The following is a 21,896-nucleotide window of genomic DNA, read 5'->3' as shown; positions in this document are numbered from 1 at the left end:
ATGCAAAGGAGGGTGATGTGTCTTCAGCCAGGCTGGCGAGAATAACTAATGTGCCTATTAAACAATATTTTGTTCAAATTAAAATGCACGACATACTGTAAAAACATCGAATGAATCCTAAATAGACAATATTATAAAATAGTTCAATTCGACCCTAAATATATATGACAAAACATTTGTTCGTAGTATATAGAAAAACATTCATTAAAATATGTTTGTAAAGTCTCATGGCACCAATTGTTTGTTTTTTAGTTAAGCATTTAAAAACACTAAATAAACAACAAATGGTTAATTAACAAGAATCTGGATAAAAATTACAATACATTTTAATGTCAAATACATTTTAATCCAACTTTTCAATTAGTGGGATGGAAATATCACTACAATAATCAATGCTAAAAATATTCAATAGTACCGCAACAGCCCTATAGTCATCAAATATTTTCCTGACCGATTAAGTGAAATTTCCTGTCGCTGACAATACCTTTGCCCACAAACATTTGCATTTGAGGAACCAACCTTAGAACTGAAACGTACGGCAGTCACTGCGCATGCATCTGATAGTTTTAATTTGCGCGCAATCCATACCAAAATAGGTCATACGCTAGGACTGTAAGACTCTTCTGAATGCTTTTAAAAATACACTCAATCCCATGTACCTATGGACAGAGTTTTCAAAACACTTCCTAACAAACTGAAGCACTTTGTCAGGCCTGTTATTAGCCTTAAAGGTTAGTGTGAATAGAATAGAAGCCATTCCTATATTCTGGCCCTTGTACTACAAACGTCGCAGGTAAATTATGGCATACTGTTTTAAATGTAGGCTAGCATCCGTCATGATGACGCAGAATTGAGACAACAAAAAAATGGTATGGTCTTTTTGTATTGGGGCAATGCTAATTACATCGTGTGGTAAACAACTGTGACAGCAAAAGTAAACATTCCTAGAACTAAGTGGGTTCTGTCTCCATTATTTCATCACAAGGAACCATTCCCTGAATGTTTATACGGAAGCCCTCTTGGTGACCCCGATTGTTGCCGACTTCAGTTTTGACGGACAAGACGGGGGGAAAAAAAGACCGTTGTGGACTCCCAACCAAGAAATGCCTTATCAATCATACCTATACTTCATGCCGGTCCTCATGCTTTGCTCGCTGGAAGACGGCACACTCTGAACAGAGAGCTGACCAAGACTTCGAGCCACCATGGCCACAGCTCGGAATTTGCTTCGTGTCCCTGTGCCGGGGCTGTTGGCGTTTTGCCGGTTGAGACGGTCTTCCGTGGTGCGGCTCACACCGCCGCGGTGGTCGGTACACACCAGTGAGACCTGCATCTTGGATCTTTTCTTTAAAACGACTGGATGAACTGCGAGTGGATGAGCTGCGAGAGTGAGGCTTCTTCTGGTCCGGGACGGTGTTTAGTTGTAAAAGGTGGCCTTGTCCCTGGGGCAAGTGCCACACGCCTTGCTTGTGTTAGAAATCACTTCCCGCTTGATAAATGGACTGACAAGCTCGCAATATTCCTGAGGCAGATACAAAAGTATACAAAGTATGAAGCAAAAAGCTGGTCTTCTTGTTGAGGGTCTTCCTTGATTCAGATACTCATGAGAGATTTAGAGTCGCTCAGTTTCTTTTCAAGGCTGAGCTCCGAGCTGGAATTTTACACTTTCCCTGCTGCCTGCTCTTTAAAAATGATGGCAATGTAAAGATCCAAACCACGGGACAAAAGTAGAAATTTGCAAGATCCTCACATCTGCCGAATCCACCTTGACAGTCGGGCCGGCTGCTGGAAATTCATTCCCCCGCCCGACCTCATTGTCACCTCTCTGACCGTCGCCTCGATTCAACTTACATCTCCCTGCTTTGTGCTGATCGTGAAGCGGCACGGTGCACAAGCGATGGGAAGGGAAGGAGAGAGAGAGAGAGAGGGAGGGAGGGAGGGAACGTGGTGGGAGGGATATGAGGAGGAACAGTCAAGGCAGCGTGAGACTGCAAGGCATTGAAATCTGTTGTGTTGACAAGAGCTCCTCGAAGAAAGGGTGCGGCGTTAATTTCATGAACATCTTTTTGGTGTCCGAGCGTTGCCCTGCAGTGAGTTTGAAAACAAACAGCCCCGTCACTTCCCTCACGAGGGACTGTTCAACTGCCCATAAAATATTCATTATGTAACTTTATCTGTAACAATATACGCCAAAAGCAAAATGGTGACGGACAGAAACGAGTCCCTCTGTTTGACCAAGGTTGTTGAGATAATATCAAATTGGATAAACTGTGCTTGGATACTAAATTCTAAATATTAAATAAGGAAAATCAAACGTAAACATTCAGGCCTGAGTGAATTCTATGGATTTGGAACTAAACCTTCTGAAAACAAAAATTGGCTAAAAGATCATCCAAAATCAGAACACAAAGATAAACAAAGCAAATTCAGCTGAACTATTTGATCACTTGAACTGAACCCATTGTGAGAGTATGTTGGAAAATAAAGTAATCCATAACCTTGCTATAAACGCCAAGTACAAATTGATCTTGAAAAACAATAGGAGTAATCTCGGCCCCCATTAAATTGTTGGAATACAACGGCTTGGATGTTGAACGTAAACACCGGCGTAATTGGGCTGGATGCAATCGAGGCGGCAGATTGACGTGCCGAGTGGATGAGCTGCGCGCTGCTAGTAATCTAATACTGGAGCTTATCTGAGTGGAGCAGCTAGTGTGGCAAGCAGATAATTAAACAAGATGCCATTAGGATCAGGAGCAGATGTGAAGAGTGAAGCACTTATAGAGGCCACCTCTATCAATGGAATCTGGCAGACAAACTGTTGCTAACTGACAGCTCTATTCTTGGAACTATGACCTTTGTTTGGGTCGCCTAGCCTCAGATAGAGAACCGGTTTGAAGGCTTTCATTCGACTGAACTCGGATTTGGAATCTACACGGTATGTGCATGTTCTGTTACGCTTACCTTCAAGTCATAAAATGGGTGCCAAACATCAGATTGAATGAAGGATTCTATCAACATCAAATTATAGTGAACAAAAAGCATTCACTCTCAAGGCTGCTGCGCATCAGAGCTCGGCGCTTAGAGTCGCCACAACGGTAGTGGAAATGTGATGCCACGTTCCATTCCAGTCAGCTCCAGGGCCTGAGGAGTCGGCGCATGGAGGGGATTTAATGAGAGTTGGTGGTGGTGGGGGTCATGGACAAGAGCAAAAGGCGGCACATATACAGTAGTGGCATACATTGGAATCTAAGACACATAACTTAAGACACTAATTTTAGTTGATAATCTAGTTGTGGGTCGCAATATACTCCACACACAGTATACTAAACCCATTGATGGTTGACTTAGTCATTTGTAATTCCTAGAAATCCTTTGTTGAACCCTTTTTAATCTGCATCTGAAAAACTTCACCTCTATTGAGCGGCAGAGCAATGGAGGATAAATTAATCGATACAAGAATGCGTCGTGTGACCGTCAAGTAATCCATCACCTAAATGAATCAACAGAAGAGCTATTTTTTGTTTTGCGCCTTGTTTGGGTGTTTTATTCGCCTATTTGACTCCCGCCAGAAAAAGCAATCGTTGTCGCGAACCCTTCCCCCAGTTTTAATATTCATTGATAATAAAAGGGTCGTGTGTGAAAGCACGCTGCGTTTAAATGAGCATATAAATTCAACTGCTAAGCAGTCAGCTCTAAAGACCAGCTTGGCAGGCTTTGTTGACTTGCTGCGAGTTAGGTGAGTGAAATATACAACACCAGTGACACACTAATAAAAATAAAATCTTCTCAAACCTCCTCCCTAAATAAAATTAATGTTTTCTGTTTTTTAATCCAGATAGTTTTGTGCACCCTTTAATAAAATACATTTTTACAACACCACTATTGGGAAATTATTTCACACCCAGTAATAAAGATGCTTTGGAGCGCTGCAGGATACATAAAATTAATTCATGGTTTGATAAGAGAGTATTCAAAACATGCTATTCTGATCTTTGCATAATCACTTAGAGTGCATGTGTTAGGTTGCTAATGAGACACACGTGATTTAGGTGACTCAGAATTCCTACCAGGCCATTGCACAACTCACTTCATATCCGTGCAACAACGCAACAAAGCAACTGCTATCAAGCCCACAATATTACTTTCTTTTAGAGAAGTAAAAAAACAACAACAACAAAAAAAACTGTACTTTTTTTCATTTTAATTGCCTGTTTGGTGGTTATTTGAAAATCGTCTGTGCTGCTAAAATCCCTCTAAAACAATGTGAGCGAATCCAGAACACCGATAGTCCCCCCGATTTATTCACAGTGCGGAGGAGGAGGAAGAGAAGGGAACAAGCTGCATATATGTGCATGTGCCAGCACACACACAAACATACACAGACGCACAGATTTTTTCGATCACGACTACCGCTACACAATATTGCATCCACAGTCCAAATCTTATGTGCAAATTTCAGCAAAAGACAAAAACTAAAATCTATGGTTGAGTATAGTAATTACTTGAGATAAGAGTTGATATTTGTTTCGGGCTCCTCGTTACTCAAAATGATTATTTAGCTAATTATCTTTTCCCATTGACATCAACATGCCATTAATCCATTCCAGCCTCTACAAAAAAAATTGTTTTAAGAAAAATAGAACTCTATTGTAATAAAACATACAAAAGCGACATTCTCAATTTGAATGAAAGAGTTTCATTTTTTTCTTTTTGCTTGCATACTAACTTATTCATGTGTTTATTACGATACTGTCTGTCTACATGTGTTACTTTACTCTTTATGGATCAAGGCAAAAACAAGCTTGTTGTGACTGCCAAGATATTTCTTCTTATCATGTAGTATAAGAACAGTTCATTTTCTTCAAGTATTTTTCTCGGTCCAAAGCCTCTTTATAAATGCTCAAATGTAAGTTCAAGTTAAATAAGAAATTCCATACTCTGATGACAACACACCTACGCATTCACACACGGAATTAGTCCTTTCCTACAGCTGGGAGGTTGTGCAGCGTCACCGTGTAGGAGGATTTAACACAAAAAAATTAATAAAAAAATTAACAAAAAAAAACATATAACCCGAATTCTAAGGGTGTAAGGAAGTATAAATACAGTTAAAATATTAATAATAAATATATTCCCTATTTCATTACATTTTCATATTTTTAAAAGCATTGTTTATGCAGTGTACAGTGCGGCAATGAACACTACTGTATGGACATTCTTCCGTTCCACCGTGCATCCAGCCTCTGTTCGCTACGGCGACCCTTTGACAAATCAATGACGCCGTACCATAATGAAGCCACTGGAAAACACAGGTGGAGGTACAGCTCCGACGAGCGACACCCCCACCCTCCTAACCCTTTTCCCGTGCAAGCGGCAAAACGGCAAGCGGAGAGAGAATGGACGCTTTAATTGACAGAGTGTTTAGAAGGCACTCTGACCACAGAGGGAGCACTGTCACGAGTTGTCATCCTTCAGCACAACAGCAGCATTATCTCTAAAAATAGGCACTGGCTCTTTGAATCAGTTTGACAAAAGCGAGAGTGGGCCTGATGCAAAGAGCACCCACGGCGTCATAATGGAAGATGGGCAGTGAAAAAAATGCAACAAAATTTGATATTGTTGCATGCCAGCACATGAAAAGTTGCTTACAGCAGAGATCCCGAGCTATTGTGCTGAGAGAGACCATTAGGAATGCCATTGGGACTGATCCAAGTTCACCTAATTGGTCTGAACACTATTATTTACAAGAAACAATGCAGATTTAGAATGTATCCTCCCTAGCAATGTATTGGCAGAACCGTTGAATGAGCTTCAATCTTAGACGGGCTAACAAAACTAGCATTATTTAGCCATATATTAGTAGTTTAGCCATACTTGAACACCAAGAGTGCAGCAAAACATATAGAGAAACAATATGACAATAATAAAAATAATATTTTCTTTCTTCTGGATGGATGGATGGATGGTTATAATTTGCTATTTTCTTTTATTATGTGTATGGCGCACTTGACCTGGTTCAGTTAATACTCTCTCTGAGCCGATCTTGTATCTCTGTATCCATTTGTAAGAAAGCTTCGGCAGAGTTAATGGGCCAGGACATCAAATGTGGCAGAAGGTGATTACTAGTGCTCTGGATTAAAGCCCTATCATGTGTGAGCGTCTGCCAGCTGTCCAACTGAAGGTTTAACTTATACTTTCTCACCAGGATTTGAGGGAACCTCGCAAGATAGAATCGCTGAGGTGGGGGATGGAACGTGTGTGTGTGTTGTACATGTGAAGCAAGAGTGTGAGCGGGTTCAAGGGAGTTAAAGGAAAGTAACGTGATGTCCGACAGATTGACAGCAATGATTGACAGATCTTGTAATGTACCCTGAAGGGCCGGCTAAGCATTCCTAATATCTGCCAGGACAATCATTTCAGCACCATGGAAAATCACCAACTCTTCCACTCTCGTAAAGTCAAAACTTAGAAATTCCTGCTTTGGAAGCAAACATAATACGGTCGAAAATTTCACATAAATAGGTGCTTGTGAGTACCAAGCCAAATCGGTCTGTGCCCCCTCCCCTCAAAAAAAAAAGAAAAGAAGTGAATTTGTCAAAACAGCATAATTAAAAGCAACACTGATTCATCAAAATCAATAGCAACATTCTGGATGTTAAAAAATAATGATAAAAAAAAACATTCTTCATGGTTTGGATGTGAAAAAGTAGCATCCTCTGGTGGATAAAAAAGTAGCCATCCATCTAAATTGAAATATTAACATAAAAGGACTGCATTACTTTATACTATGATAAAGTCACATGTCCATTTTCTGTGTATCTTGCCATTTTAGGCAATTTTTTTTTAATCATAATAAACACTCTCCTTCATTCAAGCCAGCCAAAGCACCTTTTGATTTAAAAAAAAAAAAAGGGAATGGCACAAAACGTTAAACGTAGCTCATTGTACATCTGATAGTTAAAAAGACTCCAGACAAAAATAACAAATAACACACCAAATGTGGGCACTCCTGATAGGATGCAAGGGAGACACGCTAGTCACATCTGTGAGCAGCCATTGCGTCAATTTGTGAATCTGTGGAGAGCATGTGAGAAATCCCTGCAGATGTGTGCAGCAGAGCACAGGAGGACTTGCCGCTGTCCCAGATGACACATCTAACAGAGCAGGGGTGCTGAGACATGCAAAAAGAGGACAGGGAAGCCCTTTGTCCTTATATAATGCAATTATGTAAGGTAAGCCAAGCCTTTTGGCACTCCATTTTAGCATATTGTGTATTAACAAAGATGGGTGAACTAGGACACCAAGATAAATCTGTATAGTTCAGGAGGCCCACACTTCTTCAGCGTGCCAGCTATTTAGAAAATGTCAAAATGATCGACCTACAATAAAAATAATTAAAAAATATTTCAAAATAAATAAAAAAAATAAACTGGCTATTTCATCAAATGATTAATTATTACAAAAGAGTATAAATGGAATCATGATTTTGAAATTCTCAAACAAACAAATAAAAGAAAAAAAAGTAATTGTAATACCTCTTGCCAAGGAAGCCCTCAGACTTGATAATAATTAAACAGAAAAAGCTCAAAGAGGAACGGAACACCAACTCCCTCTAACGGTCTCTACCTGCAACTGACAGAACAGTGCCAAAATTGAAACAGATCTCATCCATTTTCCACCTTTTGTCTTCATTGGGATCACGGGGAAGCTGGAGCTGATGTTTGGGGGGGAAAAAAACAGGGTACACGCTGTAGCATTCGCCAGCCAGCTCTTCTGCTCCCTAGCGTCAACATATAATTAACTACAATATAAACTATCAAACTTCTCTCACTCAGTAAGTAAAACAGTTTGATAATGAGTCCATAAAAACAGTTGACTGATTATAGAGAAAGCATGATGGTGAAACACAGTTACCTACGTAGAGCATGCTCGCATGAGCGACCAAATGGGGGTCATTATCATGTCCATTAGTGCAAGTAGCATTGAAGATCCATACTTCACTCTCCATATACAGTCCATAGCTCAAACTGGAGACACGCTGCTTCCCGTCTGGCCTCACGCAAATCAAACTGTCTCCTTTTGGTCAGCCATATTGAAGAATATGACATCTTACAACAAAACTGCAGACATTGCAATGATCATGCTGGTTGCTTGTCGGGTACAAATACACTACATCACTACATGTGTATGTACCGTAATTTCCGGACTATAAGTCGCGTTTTTTTCCATAGTTTGGGTGGAGGGGCGACCTATAATAAGGAGCGACTTATATGTGTTTTCTTTCCAAAAAAAAAAAAAAAAAAGTGAAATTGCGATAAACGAACCGCAATGTAGCAAGGGATTACTGTAATTTGAATTTCAAGTGACGTCAGCAGCGCGACGACGCAGCGGTTGTTTACATAATGGACAAAGATTGACTCGACGGAGCTCTCTTTCACTTCCGTGGATTGAAGTTGGGGGCCGTCGCTCGGCCGGGTGGCTGTCCAGGGACGGTGGATGGGGCTCGGACAATGCTTTTACGCACGCCCTGTCCTACTCTACCGAGCTGTCTTTCACCTCCGTGGATGGAAGTCGAGGGCCGGCGCTCGGCCGGGTGGATGTCCGGGGACGGTGGATGGGGCTCGGTCATGGCTTTTACGGACGCCCGTTCCTATTCTATGGAGCTCTCTTCCACTTCCGTGGCTGGAAGTCCACGCCGCCACATGCCTGTAAGTTTGTTTTGTTAAATAAAGAGCCGTTTACCAAACCCACGTCTTTCCTTGAACTTTGTTAACGCTACAATATAGTTATATAGTAGATCTGTGGAATAACGACGAGGCTGACGTCAGGGCGCACGCGCGGCGTTGTTCAGAGACAAAGGACGAGGAATTTGATCGATGGATTTAATGATTTAGAGTGCACAGATGGTTTTATAACATTATTGCTTATATAATAGTTATTTGATATATAATTTATATATCGTTATATGGGCCTGTGGAATATTTTGAAGTGCAAGAGCCGTCAGCGGCGCGCACGCATTGTTGACAAAGGACGATTGATGGATTTAATGAATTGGAGTGACACAGATGGTTTTATTAACGTGTTATTTATGTAATAGTTTTTTTTAAATAACTGAATGTTACGTCAGGCCCGTTCTCAGCTCCTCGTTTGTGTTTGTCACGTTAACATACCGTATCGTTTAGCCTGCTCGTTCATGACTGTTCTTGGTGTTGGATTTTGTCGAATAAATTGCCCCCCAAAATGCGACTTATACTCCGGAGCGACTTATACATGTTTTTTTTCACTTTTTTGGGCATTTTATGGCTGATGCGACTTATACTCCGGAGCGATTTATAGTCCGAAAATTACGGTATCAGAAATGATATTGTTCTTATTGTACTGATAATCCAGACACCATTTTATTTCAACTGATAATCCTTAAAAAGTTTTGGAAAGTCCGCTGTAAAGTAGTTAAAGAAAACTTCTAGTTCCCAATGTTGTGGCCAGTGAGGGTACAGTTTGTCTTGTTGAATAAATGATGAAAGTAAGTAAATGAGAGTAGAATAGGAGTAGAGTAAATGATTTATAATGCCACTAATATACTGATACAGTATATTTGTTGTCTTAAAAACGTGAAAAATAAACCGGCGTTGCAACATACAAGCCTCGAGGACCACTCAAGACTCCAGCACCAGTATGCTCTGACAGCCATTTTGTGATTTCGTTTTCGAAGTTTGAAGTTACATGAAAGTCGAAAACTGCTCCGATTCGAACTGTCACCCCTTCAGTAATGGCGAACTTTTACTTGTTCTTTCCCTGACACATGTCGCACCGTGACTCGGTAAAGGCACATCCTTGAAGTACACCCTGAATCGATCTAGCTCTCGAACGAGACTAATTCCCCCCTGATTCCATCATGGAATCAAATTGCACAGCAAAAAAGCACCAGGCTGCTTTTTGTTCAGTCACTTTGCAACCAGCAACCATTTGAGTCCCACTCACAAAGATGCTAAGTGATGTGCAAAGTAACAGCTACAAAAGATCTTCGCAACCATTTTGACTTTGCAAGCACTTTAAGATTGGTCTTCATCTATCCAGTAGAGACGTTCTTATGAACACAGCAAGCCACCACATTTTTTATGAGCCGCATAACTTCTCCAGATGCAGATATGCACTTGTCCAAGACCACCCAAAAAACAAAGTTGCATTTCAAACTAAACCCTAGCATCTCCACCCAGCCAAGTCTCAAACATCCGGCCTCCTCCGAGCACATACTTCACCGCTCCCCCTTTGTGCTTTCTTACCTGTACTTCATGCCTGTCTGATAGGACACACACTCTTCCAGGGCCAGGCCATTCATCTTCAAGAAGTCTTCCAAATTCTTGACTTGAGCGGCGATCCTCTGTTCCCGCAGCCGCTGCAGCTCACCCTGGTCAGCGGGTCTGGTCGGGGGCTGGTTGAGCCCCTGGTCCGAGTGGTAGCGGTTGATCCCGCTCCGGATGCTCTCGCTGTACGTCATGGACAGCATCCTTCCGCTGCTGCTGCTGTTGCTCTTGCGAACGCCGCTGCTCGGCGCTGACGGTTTGGGGATCTGCAGGTTTTCAGTAGGACAGTGACCGGACTTGAGTCCGCTGGGAAGCCCCTGGGGGTTACCGGCGTAGCCTCCCGTAAACATGCCGACCCCTCCCTCCCTTCGCTTCCTTGACAAATAATGAAGAAGCTAAAGAGATGGAGGTAAGGGTCCACCCTCCTAAAATAGCAACCTTCTCCGATTTGAAAGGAGCTCTCGTGTTCCGGGCGGTACAATAGCCATGCATCCTGTAATCAACACGGGCCCGGAGCCCCCCGCACCCGCCTCTCCCTCCCCCCCGACAGGTGCGCCACGGGCAGGGTGACACTGATAGGCCGCATTCAAGTGCTCAAGAAACAGGACACATGCCATTCAAGACATCCAGACATGCAACTAGCAAAACGTGAACACAATCCCACTCGGAGTGGACAACAAAAGGGAAAACCGCCACTTCATTTGAATACACAAACACCAGCATGACCCAGAATTATAGAAGCGCTTGTTTTTTATGACAACAGCAAAGCTTCCAATCTTTTGTCTCCCAATCTGAAAACAGACCATCGTCTCTTAATTGCTTCTTTAATTAGCATTCCTCTGTCATCCTCAAGAGGAGTCCAACAGATATCAACAGAGGGCAACACTGTTTTGATTACGCCAATAATGCAAGGGAACACCATGTACGCACCTCGACTGGAATTTTAATGAACGCACTTGCAGTTCTACAAAAAAGCCTTACTCACTTACTTGACTAGATTTGGACTTAATGGTAACAATTTACAGCTCCATAGAACATACCAGAATCAATCATATAGTTCATAATTTGGTAGAACCATGTATTTATGTCCAATTTATCGAGTAACCTCCAGTCAAACCTTCATCATTACATTAAAAGTGCCGGAAATGTCAATTCTGGGCTAACGGCAACATTAAGAAAACTGTGTTGGAATAATTCAAATTTTCTCCAAATGGACAAACTTAAGTAGTGGACTTGAAAACTAGGTAGCATGCACGCTCCACATGGAAATGTTCATCCTTCGCGCATGCATGGGCCACTGTTGGAAAGATCTTTCCATAAACTCACCCGGTTTCTTTGGGGTCGGCTCATGAGCAAGGTGGAACGCTGCGAGTCCGAGCTTATAAAGCCACACTGCGCTGCCGACCTACCGAGTGGGTCCACCCAAACTGGGAGTGTCTTACTTGGAAACGTCTAAACCAATTAGTGAGTAAGGGAGCGCATCCCTTTCCTCCCCTCACTCCTCGGACCGCCATCTACCACCGCAAGCAACACCTCGCCTCATCCCCTCCCGAGGAGATCTCGTGGATGAAATCCATTTACGGCGTTTAGAAGCTCTGTCCTGTTTCTGCTAGCCTCAGCAAATAATATCAGCACTGAATTATTCACCAAAGCTTTTTGCGCTAAAAGCCTCTGATTGTTGTTGCACAGGAAAGACTACTTAGAGCAGCGCGATAATCAGCTAGCATGTTGAAAACAGACACAAACACAAATGCTGAGCAACCTCGGCGGCGCTCGGATGAGGACATGTAGACCGACAAACCCGCAAATCACCACCTAACCGTGTGAAAACCACACTGGTGAGTACGGTTGCATATTTTCAGGTCAGATCCAATTTGTTTGGATTCACATTGAGTGTGGAAGCATCCATTCAATAACCGAGATAAGAGTGCCTTGATGACTGGTTAAGCTTGCCGCACAGTTCAGAGGCCGCGGTTTCCAGCACGTACACGTGTAAACAGTGAATAACCGGCAACTTTGAATCAGTTTTGTAAACCTGCACACACCGAGCATTGATCCCCCCCCCCCCCTTCATACAGACTGTCTGGTGCTTTGTCCTGAGTAAGGTTGAGGTTAAGTTTAATGTAAAGGTATGGGACGTTAATTATGATGCCGTAAGCACAACACAAACACTGCGTTATCAGATTAAGCAAACATTAGGCCGCCATACTCATCGGCACAACGGAGAGAACGAGGCTGCATCGATCGGCCTCGTGTAGAGGAAGGGGGTGGGGGGTGAGGCAGACAATTTTGCACTTAAAAATTATATAAAAAGGAGAGAAAAGTGCGAATGCAAGGCGCCAGGCTAGAAATCATTATGAGCGCATTGACATCGTCTGCGCTTTTTATCACTCAGATCTGCAGAATGAGGCTTTGAGATGTGAAGTCATTGGTCACCAAATAGAAGTTGACTTGTTGCACTTTGTGTTGGTTTCGTCAATATCATCAAAGGGCAATACGCCCATTGAAATCACTGTACATCCACGATAAAAGAAACATTGTTAGCTAAAGTAGTATTATAGCCTACCACCGCTAATTAGAACCAATTGTAATTCTTCCAATCCATCAAACCTGTGCCAGTCAACTTTCGATCGCTTTATTGCGCAATGTTAACACCCCCCCCCCCCCCCCACACACACACACACACACATTTTTCACACATGATTTGACACAAGTGAAAGTAACGTTTTAGAAAACTAACAACCAGACAAATTTATTTTACACTCTCACTCAATGGAGCCACCTCACTGGAGGTTAACTTCTTTTTACACTTGTAAAGTAAAAATACTCAAAAGTGACATCTGAGATACTTCAAGATTCAGGAAAACCAGAAGATTGCAGAACCAATCACTGCTGCTTGAAAAGATTTTGTGAGCAGACTCTCAACTGAATCCAAGGTAAAATCTAACGGAGATATACATTGGGTGTGCTCAAAATATTGATACCGAGATAGGTATAAAAAATAAGTATAAAATCGAGACTTCTCCCTGACGCTATAGGGGATTTAAAGTGTATTGAATAATATCGGGGTACATATCGTGTAGTAACTTGTGTATCGACTTTACCTTCGGATTTGGAATGTAAATGGAAGATAAGCAGGAGGGGGTGAAAGATAGAGACAGAGAAAGACAAATACCTGTAGAACTGCAGCTGTCGTTTCGGACTTCCATAGCGAGCACTGAAGGCATCGGGAGACAAGAGCACAAGTGATGGTGCTGGTTAACGTTAGCACGGAAGGGAAGAGGTTAGTAATGGTGGCAGCGTGTGTTTGGGAGTGAATTGTGCAGGGATAGAGGATGCATAGTTGATCCAAGCGGAAATACAGAAAGTAATAGAACAGCTCAAAAAATTTACAGAACTAACCAACATCACAATTCTTTCTAATTATCTTTATAACAGCATAAGATGAGACTTCAACTATGTTTTAGTTTGCAAACAATGGCGCCACTTGCTGTCCAAATATGAGAGTGCAGCTTCAGCTTGACAAAGAAGCAGCACAGTTTTAGCGAACTCTTATACAAACAAAGTACATATTTCTGGGACGTTGACCCACAACTAATAACAAAACAAATTTTGAAGCAATGCGCATTACAACACATTTACTGTATGTTTTGTTTTTAATTGAAAAAATGCTTCTGACAGTTGAATCCCATTCCTTGGTGTAATGGATTTGTGCTGTGCATAAGTAACAGCAACTGTACCAAATATGTCCAATTTGAGATATTACATCACCATGATGGGGGAGGAAGAAGCAAGCAAAGCCATCATGCTACATTTCGTTACAAAGCAAATTTCGTTTGTCATCCAGTTAGCACAAAATATAACAAAAGCATATTCAATCCTTATTTTTTCTAATATCACTATTCTTTCATTATCTTTCATTGTATTTTAGGATAGTCCATCTTTGCCAGACATCTAGCTTGGGGAAACTATTACACTGGGCAAGAAAATATTTGTTTTTTAAATCAGCGATACAAGTAAACCTTTCAAGATTTTCTTTTTGGTCTGATTACAAATCTGCCCTCATTTTTTTCTAGGATACCAGGCTTTCATAATAATGCTAATAACAATAGAATATTAGATTTTTTAAAATATTTTTTTTCAAAACGGTCAAAGCTAAAGATGATCATACTGTATAGCACAAACTTAAAAACAAAAAATATATCATTTCAGAAACCTGATGTGCTAGAAAAATGGTAATTTGTGAAGTCAGTGACAAACACATTTACAAACACATAAGCCGTCTCTGATTAAAATTTGCTATTGACCAGTGTCATCGGTGGTCATGTGATTATTGTTTTTTTCCATGTATAATGCGCAAACTTTAACTAATTTATTGTCCTAAAATCTGGGGTGCGCATTATACATGGGTACAATTTTTTTTTTTTTTTTATCCGGATATCATACAGAGGCCGCCATTACAGATGCGCTTTCTTCTCTGCTGTTCACTTCAAACACGCTTCATACGAACACAATGCTCTCGTATCAGACGCTTGCTCGATCACCTGCTCGTTTGCTGTCATAATGTACCCTACAAAAATCCGAAATATTTCTTCGCTATTGAGTTTGCTAGCGCATGCGCAGTGATACTGACCGGCAGAATAACATCCGGTTGTTCCCAAAGATGATCTTTTTTCTGAAATAATTTTACGTTTACGGAGTTAAGTAAGAGTCAAAATTTGGGTGCGTATTATACATGGGTACAGTTTTTTTTCCAGCATCAACATGCCATAGTGCCATTATGCATGGGGGCGCATTATACACGGAAAAAAACGGTATGTATGTGGTAAGCAGTGAACATTTTTTTTTCCTCATTACGTGTAGGGTCCATCACATAAAAAAAAATAAAAAATTAAAGTTTGATTCAGACATGTCTTGAAAATTTTTGAGAATTTTAGGATGTATGGCCCAGCCCTGAACTCACCTGTAGATCATTCCAGGCGAACCAGACTGTCGAAGGGAAAGGCGCGCAGGCGAGTCTGTTGTCGATTCAGGATACATGGAGGCAGGAGGAAGGGCTGGCCGCGCTCGCCTGCCAGGGGTGATGTTCTTTCACCGCAACCACAAGAGACAGTCTAGCGTCAACGTGGGCCTCTTTCAAAAAAAGAGCACAAGAAGAAAAAAGGGTTAGTACATCTCCAATAACGCCTACCGTTTTTTTCCGTGTATAGTGCGCAAAATTTTACTAATTTATTGTCCTAAAATCCGGGGTGCGCATTATACATGGGTACAAAAAAAAAAAAAAGATTTTTTTTTTTTTTTTTTAAGTCCCAATGATCGTCACACACGCAGGGAGGCAATGGGTCCCATTTTTATAGTCTTTGGTATGGTCTTAACTAGGCTGGATGTAATTTTTTTTGTTGGCGTTGATTTCTCCGACTGCCCGTAAACGCACCACCGCGCTTCGTGCGCGCACGGGACAGCAAACGAGCAGGTGATCGAGCAAGCGTCTGATACGAGAGCATTGCGGTCGCATGGAGCGTGTTTGAAGTGAACAGCAGAAAAGAAAGGCAAAGTGTTGTGAAATAAAATGCACAGAACGGATGCGCAAGACACGTCAGCTATATAAAGAGCGAGAGTTGTTTTCTTCCTATTAGTTTCAATTCACAGTTTAATTAGCAGTTTCAATCAGCAAATAACAAAATGCGTATTACAGGTAATATTTTATTTCACAACACTTTGCCTTGTTCCTTTCGTCTCTGCTGTTCATCCTAAAACACAAAGGCGCTCTTTAAGCAATGCGACAGTGAGCGCCCGGCGCGCTGCGGTTGCGCGACCAATTAAGCTCCCTGCGCAGTGCGCACTGAGGTCCACTTAAATTTTAGAAAGTACATCAGGACTTTAAAAATATCTTCTAAATTTCAGCGACGGCTCTGTCACAATAATCGGCCAGCCCGGTGCAGTTGGGCGGTCGGCGGCGCGCTACGGTTGAGCGTTCTCTCGCACGCTCTCTCTCTCGCTCTCTCTCGCTCTCGCACACACGCAAACCGGATATCATACGGAGGCCGCCATTACAGATGCGCAGAACGGATGAGCAAGACACGTCAGCTATATAAAGAGCGAGAGTTCAGTTCTCTACCTAAATCCGTATTACAGGTAATATTTTATTTCACAACACTTTGCCTTGTTCCTTTCTTCTCTGCTGTTCACTTCAAACACGCTCCATGCGCACGGAGCGCGGTGGTGCGTTTATGGGCAGTCGGAGAAATCAACGCCAACAAAAAAAATTACATCCAGCCTAGTTAAGACTATACCAAAGACTATAAAAATGGGACCCATTGCCTCCCTGCGTGTGTGACGATCATTGGGACTTAAAAAAAAAAAAAAAATTAAAAATTCTTTTAAAAAAAAATCATAAAAATTTGGTGCGTATTATACATGGGTACAAGCTTTTTTCCAGCATCAGCATGCCATTTTTAGGGGTGCGTACTATACATGGGGGCGCACTATACACGGAAAAAAACGGTAAATCCAACTTCCGATTTAATTGTTTTTGGACCAAAAGATTGCAAATGTTGACATGTTGAACGTGCTGCAGAATGTAAAAGTATTTAACGCCTTGCAGCATAAAAACAATTGAAATCCATCAGTTTACCTCATGATGAAAATATTTGCCAACAAGACTCAAAATCAAGCCCTTCATTTTGATCAAAATAATAAATGATCAGGAACACATTTCTCCCACTAGATGGAGGCCTCTCCTCATACTGCAGCTCTGAGTGGACCTGCCAGACATCAGTTTTGGCTGTGCATCCACAAGACAAATTGAAGTACCTGGATTAAAAATGGGCCCTCATTTTATACATACTATGAATATCTTTGCAGCCTTAAGAACATTTCACCTACAAAAGCGTCGATAATTGCAGCTAAAAAGAAGGTTTGACGCAATGAGGAATCATACATTTATCACTGTGTTGTTAGTTTTTGTTATAATTTACTTGTGATGCGTTTGAGAGAAAACGACAGCTAACCAACTGCTTTTGGGTGACACAATTCTATAAATAATTCAAAGTGTCGGCCCTAGAAGCAGGTCAGTGCTGCTGAGAGAGCGGCTCCACTGGCTGCTTAGGTAGGTGGTGTTGGCTTAGCTCATGCGTTGTATTGTAATAAACATTTTGATCATGGAACTGTGTAACTAGGGAACTATTTTCCCCCTTCCCATTTGCGTAGGTTTGAACAGCACTGAATGATCTCCGAATGGCTAGCTGCCAAATGCTTGTAACCTCTAAGCAGAAGGGGGTAGTATCATTTTACAATAGAAACTTTTGCTTAGACATGTGACAGTAATTCAAATCACACTTAGATTGGCAGCACGGTTAATATTACTGATCAATGGCTAATTTCAATCAGAGATGGCCTTGTGTATTATTTCACCTATTTCTGGTGTTGATTTAAAAATGCCGGGGACAGCAGAGGACAAAGCAGAGTGGCATCCGTCACCCCTACAAAGGCCTTCTCAGTGGCCTACTGGTAGAGTGTCCGCCCTGAGACTGGAAGGTTGTGGGTTCAAACCCCGGCCGGGTCATACCAAAGACTATAAAAATGGGACCCATTGGCTCCCTGCTTGGCACTCAGCGTTAAGGGTTGGAATTGGGGGGTTAGATCACCAACTGATTCCTGAGCGCGGCACCGCTGCTGCTCACTGCTCCCCTCTCTCCCAGGGGATGGATCAAAATCACACAGGGATGGGTTAAATGCGGAGGACAAATTTCACCACACCCAGATGTGTGTTACGATCATTGGCACTTTGACTTTAACTTTTAACTTTAAGGCGTGGGATGAGTATCTTACGCAATCTAATTTCACCGGTGACTGAGCTCAGCCCAGTCTTGGCCCATATCCCTAACGAAAGCACGAAAGGTGACTTTCCACTCCCATCAATCTCTGAAATACGTCGTCCTGAGTTCCCAAGGACTCGTTTAACCTTCCCTTCCCATTCATTTCAATCACGGCACAAAAGGAACGGCGGGCCAGCCCAGCCATCAGGTGATGACGGCGGCGATGAAGATGGCGTAACCCTGATGGATAAAAGACCCACGAGCAGATTTACTACAAGGACTACTAAGTCATCTGTCAGTGTCAAGGCATCAGGAGTTGGAGTGGGTTGTGTTGGCAGAAATCAAAGCAGGCTCTTTGGCAGAAGGGGCCTATGACTCTGTTGGGAAGTTTTGTTTTTTTAAATAATTTTGGCAGAAATACTCCACAAACATCAAAAGCAGTATGTTGTTACACTACATCAAAAAGCTAATTTGTTGTTACACATGAGCCATACAAATATTTGAACGTCTACGGTGAATTCAATATGCATCTTTTATCACAACTCAGTAAACTGCTGGTTGTAAATAATAAAATATATATGCCTCTGAGGTGAGTTGAGGTGACTGACTGAATACAGTGTCCGTAGCTCTTTTTTTTTTTTTTTTGCATTTAAGTAAAAGCAAGAAAGTTTAATTAGTATCTTCTCAAGTGTTTTCATTGATTGAGATGTTGTCAGCACACATGCCCGAAGTGAGCTGCAGAGGTGGACAAGCTGCTGCTGCCGCTTCTGCTGGGACTGCAGCAATGCGGTACAATACACACTCAGCCTGATCCAAGTTGGATGGGCTCAGATTTACCGCATTAATGGGCCATGGTGCACTTTCTTAAATTGAAAGCTGCAGACTGACAAAGACGCTAGGTACAAAGAAAAATGTGAAGACAGGAGATGATACTGGAGTTAAACTGCAGGCATTGTGGTAATCCATTTATCAAATAATCATCATCTATATTCAACATTTTTAAAAAACTACTGAGTTTGTTGACATGCCCTCAAATAAACAAACAGAAACCTTTGTTCAGTGCTTCCAAAATAAATGTATAATCTTAGCTGCAACGATCATTTTGAAACCCAAACTCTGGTTTGAAAAACAAAATTATTCTTTAAACCCTAATTTTTAATCTTAACCCTTGTTTGAAACCTTAACCCAGGTTTGAACCTCTAATTTGAAGTTGACACAGCGTATTTTTAACCATTGGCAGTAGTATCAGAGCAATGACTGATCTGGAGCAGTTTTTCCCAGCTTGAAGCAAAGACAGTATTAACACACCCACATCAGCACTGCACCTTTGTGTGTGTGTGTGTGTGTGTGTGTGTGCGCGCGCATGCTTTTAAAACAGCGGTGTTGTTGACCTAAAGAAGGCCCGAGGCTCCAACAGCTTTGTTCACAAACTGCATATGTGGGTGCAATTTTGTAAATGGTGAACTCAATTCTAGTACAGATAAAGAGAGGGCCATCACATTTGAACAAACTGATTACACATTTCACAGCAAAATAAGAGAAACATCCCTCAGTATAGTCATTGTGACACCATTGCAAATAACAACCCAAAAAAAATGATCAATAAAGAGGAAGCAAGTGAAACAAAGTCTATTTGGCAAGCACAAAACACAGCAATGCACAAATGGTCTCATACACCTGCGCTTGAAATGCAAAATTGAGTCACACAAGGCTGCTCTTCACATGCTTCCCCCATTCCTAAATCCACCCACACCCAGCCTGAGTGAGTTCCCTCTCGAGACGGGGCTTACGTGAGCGAGGCGGGCAAGCAGTGTTGGCCTGGAAAGCACCATACGGTGTTGGGTAGTATGTTGGCGGCAGCCGTAAACACACAGCGCTTCAAGCAGATGGCTGCCGAAGAACACACCGATATTTGCCAGGGATGTCCTACGCGGGAGTTCAGTCGGGCAACGGCAATGGGCTTGTTTCATCGTCACAATTCGGGAAATTTTTAGGATCAAAGTCGGACGAGCTGACATAAAAATCCATGACAAGTGCCTCTCTAATGCTCAGTTTGTTGTTTTGTGCCGCTCTCTTAAGTCGTAAAGGCAACTCTTTCGGAATTAGTGCTGCTTGCAACAGAGGACAAAAACCATGTTGTACAACAAAATACTAATCCTGCCTACCTAGTCAAACCGTCACACCCGGACTTTATCCGTACAGAGACTCTAATGGCGAACCAAAATATTTACGGGACAAGTTACGGAATATCGCACAGGTATTACCGTGCCCGCTACAACTCTGATACCACCTCCAAAGCGAGACAGTTCTGTATAAAAGCCCAGATCTACTGTTACGACAGCATTGATGCGGCAAAAAAAAAAAAAGCTGTTCATAATACCTGGGGAAGTTTCTGCCGAGTATACACAAAATATGCTTGCAGGTACTGCAGTGTGCTTTTGAAAAGGTGACCTTCTCAGAGTCTGCATAGGACGTGCTGTGTTTTGGAGTGGATGTCACATGACTCCGAAAACTGGACAAAAATGTGCCTCATTTGAACACCACACATGACAACAACAACAAAAAAGCAGCCAACTTGTGTGCATAAAATACCGCCAGGAATTTGAGTGCACAATTTCCTGGTTATGATACAATACGAGATGAACGATCCCATGATGCTCATATCGCTGATAGCAGGAAGATGAATCAGCACTGGCTGTGTCCGCTTTCTTTAGCTCTTGTGCAGAGTTATAGCTTATTCCAGCATAACAAACTGGCGCTTCAACAGAAACACAATTCGATACCTGCGTAAATCATACTTTGTACTTCATACACAAGACCATTGAAAAAGATTGCCGTGGGATTGAACAGGCCAGCCTGTGTAAGCCGCTGCCTATCACTGCAGAGAGGGCAAAGTGCTGCAGTCCACTATGAGAGCACATCAGCACACTGCAGCAGGAATATAAAACCATCACTGAAGAGAAAGCAAGTAATAAACAATACAGTTGACCGAATAAGCGAAAGTAGTCCCCGGGTGAGCCAAGACACGTTGGTTGAAGATGATGTAACATTTAGATAAGCACCCAGTCTCCAACGAGTCTCTTCAATACATTAAAACATCCCACTTAATGATAAATGATGAGTCATAGAGGCTGTTTGTTAAACAACACAAATAGAAGTAGCACACGAAAAGGAGCACACATGGCTCAGTTCTGGCGGTTTAGTCAAACAATACAAAGAGATAAACTCAGATTTGGATTTTAATTCATGTAAAGCACTGTGACCTGCATTTTATGATGGAAAATTGCTGCTATACAATTAAATCAATTTTAAGAGATTTATATGATTAATATCAGTGGTTAGGTTGTGAAATGCGCTTTATAAATATAATTGTATTCTATACAAATTCGGGTCACGCCGCTGCCGTAGGAAGGGACCGCAGTCGTATAGGAGCCAATATATAATAAAACTAGAACATTCAGTGGACTGAAGTCCTTGGCTAGAATAGTTTGAGAAAATGTAGCACAACTTCAACAAAGGAAAAAAACACAAAAGAAAACTACTAAGCTACTGCTGTCAAAATAAATGGGTCAAAGTTTCACGTCCACATTTTGTTTATATATATATATAAAGAGATTTGCGGCTCTTGTGTATTGTGTAGTGCAGAGGACACTTTTTTTTTCTGTGCATGAGCGACAACTGCAAATTGGCTCTGGCAGAGTAAAACAGTATGAAAGTGATGTGATTAACTGGCAAATTACAATATTGTGCATCAGCCCACTCGCAGCACTCC

The 21,896-nt window shown here is 41.8% G+C and overlaps 1 protein-coding gene across 10 annotated transcripts in view; it reads right to left on the bottom strand.

Annotated features, from left to right (window-relative positions):
- Window positions 1-21,896, bottom strand: part of kcnab2a (potassium voltage-gated channel subfamily A regulatory beta subunit 2a) — a 50,296-nt gene that overhangs the window by 18,342 nt on the left and 10,058 nt on the right. For 7 of the 10 annotated variants that reach the window (XM_061291513.1, XM_061291510.1, XM_061291514.1 and 4 more), the window contains 2 exons: window positions 15,271-15,440; window positions 13,483-13,524 (listed from right to left, as the gene is read on the bottom strand). In XM_061291513.1, coding sequence (XP_061147497.1) covers window positions 13,483-13,524; window positions 15,271-15,347 — 119 coding nt within the window. In that variant the 5' untranslated portion in view covers window positions 15,348-15,440. Of the gene's footprint in view, window positions 1-1,121; window positions 1,881-10,286; window positions 10,547-13,482; window positions 13,525-15,270; window positions 15,441-21,896 lie in introns of those variants that run through there. The other 3 variants (XM_061291518.1, XM_061291508.1, XM_061291509.1) reach the window with 3 other exon arrangements.

The sequence above is a fragment of the Syngnathus typhle genome, linkage group LG11 (genome assembly GCF_033458585.1).
Source record: "Syngnathus typhle isolate RoL2023-S1 ecotype Sweden linkage group LG11, RoL_Styp_1.0, whole genome shotgun sequence".
Taxonomy (NCBI): domain Eukaryota; kingdom Metazoa; phylum Chordata; class Actinopteri; order Syngnathiformes; family Syngnathidae; genus Syngnathus; species Syngnathus typhle.
This window is presented reverse-complemented; position numbering and strand designations above follow the sequence as displayed.